At 44.7% G+C, this 10,478-nt stretch overlaps 1 protein-coding gene across 1 annotated transcript; it reads right to left on the bottom strand.

The window, feature by feature from the left end:
- Positions 1-480: 480 nt before the first annotated feature.
- Positions 481-8,130, bottom strand: Klf6 (Kruppel like factor 6). Its single transcript, XM_005365394.3, has 4 exons — positions 7,784-8,130; positions 4,306-4,879; positions 2,832-2,955; positions 481-2,339 (listed from the first exon to the last, which is right to left on the bottom strand). The coding sequence occupies exons 1-4, from the start codon at positions 7,985-7,987 to the stop codon at positions 2,288-2,290; spliced, it is 954 nt and encodes a 317-aa protein (XP_005365451.1). The 5' UTR covers positions 7,988-8,130; the 3' UTR covers positions 481-2,287.
- Between the last annotated feature and the right edge of the window lie 2,348 nt (positions 8,131-10,478).

Below are 10,478 nucleotides of genomic sequence, written 5' to 3'. Positions count from 1 at the left end.
ATAGTTTCATCTGCATAAAAAGTATTCTAAAAAACAATCCCTGTGATCAGCTTGCTCTTAGGTGAGATCTTCTAGTAAGGCTGAAAGTAAAATCCAAACCTTTGTGTGTCTGAGTCCAGCTGGCTGGCCAGCACTTTGTTTATGTCCCTTCCGAAGGGCCAAAGGTACCCTATTCCAGGCTTGCCGATAATGACTAGCAAAATCAACAGGGTGGAATAGACTCAACGCCGAAAATGTCTTCAGCAAATCATTAAATTAAACATAAAGCCTCTATAAAAGTTAGGTTATAGTTTTTCAAATTTTTTTTTAACCTCCTTTATGGCCATTTTGAAATACTTCTTCACAGGCTGTAGAATTTTCTAGCTAAACATTCTAGTTTCTTCTTAAAAAAATATTTATATATTATCTATATATAATATATATATACACACACATACATACACATACTGTACACACAAATATACATACACAAGAAATTTCATCCACTTTTTCTTCAAAAAAAGAAAAAAAGCAGTACACTTTCAGTATTACCAACAGAGAGCTAGACAGGTACTCAAAACTTGTGCCTTTTGAGCAAAATATTGACATTTTTTTTATACTTCTGTATCTTTAATATGTGTGAAAGTGTTACATAATAAATACAGCCGGTGTGTGTGATCTGTACAATTGTGCAAGGTCTCTAAAAGAGTCTCATGGTAGCAGAATTAGTTTTCAATTATCACGTCTATTTTTTTTTCCCGTGTTAACACTGACAGTCAAGTTGTTGGAAAGGAACACATGTTGACATGTCCAAGGAGTTTTCACCTATTTGTCATTGTGGAGGATCTTAAAGAGGTGGTTTTTTTGTTGTTGTTGTTTTTCGTTTTGTTTTGTTTTTTGTTTTTTTTTCTGTTTTCCGTATTATACATGGATACAGTACAATGCCAGGTGAAAAAAGAGCCTTAATTAAGCATGCATCACCCATTCCCCTGTATTTGACCCCACAAAAGGGCCAGTTGCATAAGGCACCATTATGAAGGTCAACAGTGCATTAACAGCTAGAAAACCAGAATTAGTCCTCAAGGCATAAATAAGAGAGACATAGCTGCATGAGAAAAACGGTTTCTAAGCTTAGTGGTTTGATCCACCCGACTGAGAAAAAAAGTGTATGTTCTTAGCCTAATGTGACATTAGACCAGTAATTTCCAGGCCCAGGCATTTAGACATTTGACACATGTCCAATTTCTTCAAAGGGCACCTTAAGATTCTCCAAAAAGGAAATTCAAACTCTGAGTCATTGAAAATACGACCCTACACTGCACAATACCAGGTTGTACAGGGAGTGTTACAAAACAGAAGGATCCGGGGGTCGTGTCTTGCCAGGCCTAAATGGCTTAAGGAATCATTATTTTTAAACAAACTGAATCTGATATAGCTGCTTATTAGTTGGAATCAAGATTGGAGACCCAATTTAAACATGGAAACATATATAGCTCCCCCAGACCATGCACGACTTTTTTGTATTTTAAGGGGAAATGACCACTGTTATTTGTAAATACAGCTTATACAATGGGTTACAAATGAGCTCCGCGTAGCCAGTACAACAAGCTACTTGACACACTGCACATTCCAGAGCTGCACCAGACACCAGAAGGCCCTTTCACACGGCAAGGGCAAAGGTGCTACCCTTGCCCTTCACACTCACCACTATGGGGTCCTGAGTTCCCACTCCCACCCTCCAAGTTTTTCCTTTTTTTTTCTTTTTTTTTTTTAATTTTTAATTTTTTTTAATTTTTGTTTTTATTTATTTATTTATTTATTTTTTAAGGTGCAGACACCCTTCAGGAAATGATTGGTGGTAAACTCATTCCTTGGTATACTCCTCACACACAAAACATTCAAACTGCTTTTTTTCTGTCTCTTGCAGTTATTTGCTACCACAAGGGGGGAAAAAAAAAGTCTGCCTCACCATACAGTCAGTAATAGATCCTCAACATACAGTCCTCCCACCCATTAACATTCTCAGTGCGCATGCTCACGGCAGAAGGCTCGGGAGCCTCTCAGAAGGTTAGGAACCAGTGGCGAGGCGAGTCCAGGGTCACCCAAACACCATGCACCGTGCGTGGGTGCTATGCCGCTTCTGACACGACTTTTGTAGCCCTCAAAAGACCTTCCAAAGAGAGGCCCCTGGAGGTAACTGGGCAGGAAGCAAAATGGCATGCTTTGGCTGGAACAGGCATCCCTCCTTCCATGGCCGCCTCTCAGCCTGGAAGCCTCTTTTAGCCTACAGGATTCATCCTCTGCTCCCTCAGAGGTGCCTCTTCATGTGCAGGGCCAGGTGGTCAGACCTGGAGAAACACCTACAAGGGTAAATCAGAAACGAAGAAGACGTTAGGTTGGGCCTCCTGGATTGTGTGAGCCACCAGATACCACACTTCCCTGAGCAACTCCTCTGAGCCCTTGCCAAAACTTTTAGGCACGGGGAACCCCAAGGGAGATGAATACAAATTCAAGAGGTCATCGAGAAACAGCTAGAAGTCCCAGAAGTCCCATGGCAGAGCTTAAACTGAAGTAAGTCATCTCTCAGCTTTTGAATTTGAAAACGGTTGGAGCCCATTTTGAAAACCTTCCCCTAGACTTTTTTTTCTTTTACAGACCTGGCACACTGCTTCCCAAGAGAGACAGTCAATGTGTCAGAGATTTTTTGAAAAAGTCCCAGATGTAAAAAGAAAGGCCAACAAATAACAAGAAACTGTAGGCCTTCTTTCCAAACTCTATGCCACATGCCTTCTCTGCCCCGGTTGTTTCCCATGATCCCACACGTTTTCTCTAGGAAGCCCTCACTGGCCTACCTGTCACAGTGAGAGCATTTAAAAGGCTTGGCACCGGTATGCTTCCGGAAGTGTCTGGTTAATTCATCACTTCTTGCAAAACGCCACTCACAACCTTCCCATGAGCATCTGTAAGGCTTTTCTCCTGGAAGAGAGCACATGACAAGGGCATCGTGATTTCACTGACTTGATGCAGGCAAGGAGAAGACCCAAGAATATAAACCACTGGATCCCTGTAGCCTAAAGACCTCGCCATGTGCTTTAACACAAGGATAGCACCATTGGCAAGCTAAAGGTCACAAGCATAGGTTCCTTCCTAACCTAGCTTGAAGTTTCCTTCACTCAGGTTATTGTTCCAGGGAATTCAGGTTTGACAAAGTCATGCTACCAAAGTCAACGCTAACTCACAACAATGACAATTACTCAGACTGCTGACATACTTGCTGGGTGAGGTGTCAGTCCACAGGACCCACAGCCTTGCTGAGGGTTGAGATTTATTGCTTTCTCCATGGAGACATCCCCCACCCCAGCACTTCCTGATTCCTTACTCATTCCCCTGTGGAATGCCGGGACCTTCTACATTTCTGCAAAAGTGAAATCACGAGTTTCTGAGAAATCTCCTTCAGAGACTTTCAGATCAGTTTCTAAATGGCAAACAACCAAACTGACATCACTCCCTAGCTAAATTCTAAGTATGAATTGAATAAATGTTACCTATGAGTAAAAAAAAAAAAAAAAAAAAATTGCTAAAGTCAACCTGAGTCAAAACCTGTTTTTTTTTTTTTTTTTTTTTTTGCGAACACTCATGTCCTCTCCAAGCATGGGCCTTTTCAGGACCCTGACTTCATCTCTCCAGAATTTGACTACCATCTCCATACGGTAAGAATCCACAATGCGGAGCTTTCCTCTATCCTTCCCCTCTCTCACTTATACCCAGTATATCATTTATATCCTGGTAGTTTCAAACAAACAGAACTTCCATTTAAGTGGAGGTATTAGTTAAAAAAGTCCTTGATTAAAGTGACTCTGGGACAGAACATTCACAACAAACGTCCACTGGCCAAGACTAGTAGCTTGTGACTCAGGCCTTACAATATCAATGTCAACACTAGCAATCTCTCCGCTGCCCCAGGACCCTCTGTCCTGACCCTGGACTTACATGACAAAGACTGAGAAGCAACCCAACATAGCACGATGCATGTACAATGGGGAAATGAGCACCAAGTGGGTGAAGGTTTGGGTGGCGATGGAGAATGTGATCTGGCCTCTTGTTTAATCTGAAAGCATGAACCATTCATCTGATTCAAATGTCCAGTCTTTTAAGATTCTACTCTGAACTCCAAAAAGACCCAATTCCTTGGTGACAGGAATTTAGGAAGTGAGGATTTCCTTGTTTGTGACCACATCCTGAGGAGCCCTGGCTCCCTCCCAGGGCTGGTAGAATTCACTGGCGCCCACCAGCGGCTGACCTCCCAGGCCCCATGAGGGGACTGACCTGTGTGAGTGCGCTGATGTGCTTTCAAGTGGGAGCTTTTAGTGTAAACTTTCCTGCAGCCGTTAAAGTGGCATCGATGTACCCTCCTCCTGCCATCCGGGGAGGCGTCGCCACTACCCTTGTCACCAGACTTCCCTGACGTCCCACTGCGAACCTTCCCTGGTGAGGGTAGGTCTCCTGGTCCACAGCCCCATAGTTGAGAAGATTCCCTGTTCACTTCTGGAGAAGAAGGAGGTGTGGAGATGACGGAGGAGCTCAGGTTTCCTGAACTGACTAAGACTTCACCGATGGGATCAGAGGTAAATTTGGTCGTGGGTGAAAGTTCCTCAGAACTGTCTGAAGACTCGCTGCTGACGTCAGAGTTCAGGCTGTTGGTCTCTAAGTTATAATTAAAGCTGGGGCTGATCAGAGAGTCTTCTGGGGGACTGGAAGAAATCTTCAGTTCTGAGTCCTCCTTCTTCTCCCGAGCTAGAATGATTTTGGTCCACAGATCTTCCTGGCTGTCAAATTTTATCTCAGAGGCTGACACATAGCAGGGCTCACTCTGAAGATAGCGTTCCAACTCCAGGCAGGTCTGTGCAAAAGGAACCACAAAAAGACACGTGATTGTTACAACTACTGAAAGTGGAACTGAAAGCACATAGAAAAAAAAAAGAAATAAAACATGCAACAAAGGACAAATAAATTATTTCTGTGCCATGTACTATGGGTCACAAAGTCTTCTGTAATGGGAATCTATTTCCTCATGAACGCTAGAGGAAAGCTGCTTCTAGGAACACGAAGAAAAGGCAGAGGTAAAACCTCTCTTGGTTTCTTCAGTGTTGGACCAATGGCCACAAGGAGTGATGATGATCACTAGGCCTGTTTGGTTGTTATAGTTACAAGTGTTGACATTTCTAATGAGGATCCCGGTAAACCACACAAAGAAACTCAGCCTTACACACATCACACCCCCTCCCACCAACCTAACAGGTTTAACCAGACCGGCTGACATTCTCTAGAACCAGGAGCATCAATGAGAGCCCCAGCCATCCACAAGTATTCTCACAACAGGGCAGAAAGATTGCACGGCACACAGTGTGGTCTGAAGACCTTCTTGGGGACACAGATGACAACATAGAGCTGGCTGTAGTCAGAGAGCAGACAGCAGATATCTGTCTGTATTCAGGGACATCAATAGATTGGAAGAGAAACCTCCCATTTCTTGTGTAGCTAAAACCTAGGAGATACACACACACACACACACACACACACACACACACACACACATTTATATTTTTTTAATGTTAGTTCCCAAGTACAGTGCTGTGGATACCACCAAACTTTAATGATTTCTTCACAGTGGTCAGAGGGAAACAAGAAACCTCAACAACACAAGTGGAGGAATTCTCCCAGAATGGCCATGTGCTATTGTAGAGGATGGAAAGGGGAAATTACTCCCTGGCCCTTCTGGGAGTCCCACAATGAACAAGGACTTTATCTCCTGGCCAAGAGTACAACAGTATGAGTCATCACTCCTATTTCTTTCACGCAATGCCAAAGGAGACTTCCTTTTGAAATTCTGACCAGCTGCCAAATAAGGACCCGGCTCAAATATACATGCAGTGTGCCATGGACAGGGGTGCCCCTTCCCCAGCCCCGCAACCAACCTTTCAAGGAGCTACACAACTGCAGAGATCAGCATCCCCTCTCCCCACCATTTCAAACTTTCTAGCCACTGGAAAAGAAAAATGGTAGGAAACATTTTAGGATTAAATTATGTCGGCCCTGATTTTTTCACTAGGTTTGCCTGCATGCCCATATAAGGTTGTCTGTGCCACTGACTAGTCCATTCTACAGATAGAAATTTCGACACCAAACTGCAACAAATTGTTATGAGGGTACAGACCATCTTGAGCACAGGCTACCAGCAAAAGGGCTAATGCTTACTAAACAATGTGCCTTCTATCACAGTATGCACATACCCTAATCCCTCGTGTAGACGCTTCACGCCGCAAGCAGGAGCAGCCAAGGAAAAGGGGGGGGGGAGGTTGCTGGTTTTCTCTTCCCCCAAAAACTAGATGTCTGTTACAGTGCATACAGTATTCTGAATTGAGGCAGCCATACATATTATTGATGTTCCCAAAGAAAAGGCGAGCACATTTATGAAGATCTTGTTAAACTTTAATCAACGGGCTAATTTAAAATCTCCATTATACTGATGAGCAGTGGGGACCTGATCGCAGCTCTCTGGGAGTTTAAAAGGCTCTGAAGGGGACCAGGAGCCAAGTCTGGCTGGTTGCCCAAATCCCAAATGCCTAAAGGAAACTACTAAGATCAATTTCAATCACGTCCCAGGGAGCAGCTTCTTTGAGGAGGAAAAATGGGGAGGGGAAGAGGAAGGCAGGAGAGGGTTGTGAACAATTAAGCCGGCACGAAGAGGTTTCAGCCAACACTTCGCTTTTTCGTGCGTTTTAAAGCCCGGGAGGTTGAGAAAACCACAGAATATATTTCATCTGCTAATTCACTTAGAGGAAAAAAAAAGCCAGTAGAGAAGGGTAGAGAGACATTCACCGAGCCATCGTTTTAAAGACAATGGTAAAAGTGTTCGAGAGTCTCACCACTGAGGGAATTGTAAGACTTAGAATGGGGGGGGGGGGGAGACGTTCCTTATATTTCCGTTGCCCCAAATTCTAGTTCCATTAAAATGCCGGAAATCGAGATTTTTTTTCTTCCCCAAAGTAAGACCCGAAGCAACTAGGAATGGACTCATTGTCATATGACAAGTCACTTGTGTGCAAACAGCTCCCCCCCCCACACGCACACCCGCCGCGCAGTCAACAAGAAAAGCAGGTAAGAAAAACAAGGCAGACATTGCCGAATGCTAAGAAATTATCCAGAAGGAAAAGAAACTGAAAATGGCCTTAAGTTTAAAAAAAAAAAGGATTAAAAAAAAAAGCTGCTGCTGTGTTCCGCAAGCAAAATATTAGATTAAAAAAACCTGAACGTTCAAACATCAAAACAAAAACAAAATTCTTAAATCAAATCTTTTGGCAGTAAAGGCAAGCTCGTTCATATGACAAAGTCCAGCTGTGGAGTTTGGAGCTGGTACAAGCCCCAAACTTGTGCCAGCGGCTCCGGTTTGGATCGGGCAGTGGAATTTGGGGTTCCCTCCCCTCAGGTGGATGCTTCTCGGAAGCTTGGAATTAGCAAAAAAGAAAAAAAATAAAGAAATAAAAAAAAACCGTTCCGGGAACAAGAGCTCGCCTCCACACAAATGACAACTCTAGTCCTCGCTGCCGAAGGCTCGCTTTCGAGTGCCTTCATCATTCCAGGCAGCAGAAGGACATCTTAAGATCATTATTTTATTTTTTAATTAGGCAAACGCTAATCATCATTAAAAAGATGCACTTCCAAGCACACACCATCTTGCCTGCGCCTCAGCGAGACTCCCTCCTCGGGGCACCGGGCACGTGAAAAAAAAAAAATCCGTATTTACCTGTTGCCAATATTCCTCCAGGGACGGCAGAGCCGAGAAGTAGCCCGTTTCGTGCACAATCTGTAGTTCCTGGAAGATGCTACACATTGGGAGCACATCCATGTCGGGTTGGAAAAGACAGTCCCCGCTGTCGGGAAAACAGGGAGGAGAGCGATCAGCAGTCGGAGCAGAAACTGTCCCCGGGAGCGCAGGTGAAAGTTTCATGCAAACTGGATGGCGCTGCAATCGGACGCCGGGTCCGGACCCTCCCGCAGCCCGCAGCGCGCCGAGCCCACGCAATATTTGCAAACAGCGGACTGACTGCAAGCGTAACCCCTGCAAAACTTCCCTATTCAAAGCTCCGCTGCCAGCCTCCCCCCTCCTCCTCCGCTTGGCTCCCCCCACTCCTCCTCCCCCCACGTGACCAGCTTGGAGCTCCGCCCCCAGTGATACCCAATCCGGCCGCGCCTGTCCCGGGGGCTGCGCGACGATGATGTCAGCTCGTACCAATCGCCGGTGCGGACACAGAGCGGCCCCGCCTGGCGTGACCGAGCCTCTCCATTACAGATCTCTCTATTGGTGCAATTCGAACTCGGCCTGCGCTGATTGGAAAGACGTCTCGCAAGCTATTTTTAGCAGGGTATATATGGCGAGGGCTACGGCGCGCCGAAGGAGTCGGTGCTGGGAGGTGTACGGCAGAACGCCGCAAATCTGTGGCCGGAGCTAGGGGAACCTAGCCGGGGCAATCCAGCACCTGTCCCCGCCGCCCGGCCGCCCGGTTCCACCTTCTGTTCTCATCACCCGGACCGGGACCCAGCAAAACAAGGAAGCTGATATCCGCCCGGTCCCCTCCTTCCACTTTTCTCGGTCCCTTGTTCTCTTGTATCCGTGTCCCCGGATCTTTCCCTGAGCCTCCATTCTCCTTCGTCCCCTGATTTCTCTCTTTGTCTCTAATCCTCTCCGTACTCAGAGATGCTGAGATGACCCGGAGTGGGCACAAACAGGCCCGCGGATCCCTGTGTAGCAAAGGTCCCAACCGCAGTGGCACTTGGTGCCCTAGAGTCACTGTATGTTAATTTCTGTCCGAATCCCTGGGACGGAGGATGAAGGGAGCCCGAGACTCACACGTTCTCCAAAGTACTCCCACTTCCTACTCAGGTAGAGGGTAAAACGCCGGAGCACCCTGAAATTGCTCTACCTGACCCGTGGGTTAGATACATACACTCAGATTCTCTGGAATGAATTTTACCTATTGGAAGTTGCAAGCGCTGCTCTTAGCATCCAAACAGCCCGGTAGTGTTTTAGCAAGCTCACATAGGTGATCTGGCACCACCCCAAGGTGGAGAGCTGGGCATCTCCAGCTTAAAAATGCCCTTTTGCTTGACACACAACTCTCATTATAAGAAGATGCAGATTCTACTGCTAATGGGGTAGAAATCTGTTTATCTTGTAGAAGGCAGTCTCCAAGATGCCTCACCATGGTTAACAGACTTTCCCGCGGATGTGTAAACAATTTAAATGAAGCTGAAGTTAATTTTTTTTCAAATAAATTGTCTCCTAAAGCACACCATGATGTTCATTAACAAAAAAAAAAATTGAAGACTGAGCAACTAAAATTTTTGAGTAAAAAACTAATTATGACAACTTAAAAAGTACTATTTAATGAATAATACCCCTTTAAACGTTGTAAAATATGTAAATAATTTTAGAAGATTTTTTTACATTTTCATATTTAATTTTATTTATTTATTTATTTATTTATTTATTTATTTATTTATTTATTTCGAGACAGGGTTTCTCTGTGGCTTTGGAGCCTGTCCTGGAACTAGCTCTGTAGACCAGGCTGGTCTCGAACTCACAGAGATCCGCCTGCCTCTGCCTCCCGAGTGCTGGGATTAAAGGCGTGCGCCACCATCGCCCGGCCTCATATTTAATTTTAGAAGTCTAGAACAGATGCTTGCTTGAAGGGGCTTAGATGGTCATACTTACGATTGCTAAATTGGGAAAAGTCATCTTTTCCAAAAAAATGCCTATTGTATGAACAACACGAAGGTGACCGCTGACCTTCATTCCTCCCATTTACCCTAGTGACAGCCTGTCCCTCCCTGTGTTATGTTCTTATATTTTGTTTCCAGGAAGGGAATGGAAATGGCTTTAGGACACATGTGCATAGGTTGAACTAACTTCCCAGCCAAGTCCTTATACGGGACTAGAGCTTTATATCTAGCAGCAAGCGTGTGCCTTTGGAATTAACAAAGGAAGCAAGAATCAGATCAAATCTATGAATGAAAGCCAACGTGACAGTACACACGGTAAAGGATTAGGGGAAAGTACCAGACACTGACAAAGTGAAGGCCTCAGTAAAGCCTGGGGGAGACTGTAATTCCTTAGGGGTGTCCTCATGAAGATACTGAAACTTGCCTTGTTGGGTAGAGAATTAGTCATCATCATTTTAACACATTCCCTTACATTCCTATAGAATGTAAAAATTTCTCCCTGTCTCTTACAAGCACGGCCAGTTAAATAGAATATTTGCATAGTTTATTTTTGCAAGAGTGAATTTAATTGGACATAATGGAGATACAATCAAAACTGTGACTTTCAGAAACATTAATTAGTGTAAAAGTAAAGTAGTGCATTCAGAGACTGAATTCCAAGTAGAGTAAACTCTGTGACTTCCTGCTTCTCCCACAAGGCTGTCAGGACATATCATTCC

The sequence above is a fragment of the Microtus ochrogaster genome, unplaced genomic scaffold, assembly GCF_000317375.1.
Source record: "Microtus ochrogaster isolate Prairie Vole_2 unplaced genomic scaffold, MicOch1.0 UNK2, whole genome shotgun sequence".
In the NCBI taxonomy this organism is placed as follows: domain Eukaryota; kingdom Metazoa; phylum Chordata; class Mammalia; order Rodentia; family Cricetidae; genus Microtus; species Microtus ochrogaster.
Note: the sequence above shows the minus strand (reverse complement) of the source record. Positions and strands in the feature narration are given on the sequence as shown.

Excerpts from the sequence above, each read along its gene's own strand:
- Klf6 (XM_005365394.3), bottom strand. The coding sequence starts at position 7,987 with ATGAAACTTTCACCTGCGCTCCCGGGGACAGTTTCTGCTCCGACTGCT. Across the intron at positions 4,880-7,783 it reads TGGAGGAATATTGGCAACAG|ACCTGCCTGGAGTTGGAACG; the intron begins GTAAATACGGAT and ends CCTTTTGCACAG. Across the intron at positions 2,340-2,831 it reads AAATGCTCTCACTGTGACAG|GTGTTTCTCCAGGTCTGACC; the intron begins GTAGGCCAGTGA and ends TTACCCTTGTAG.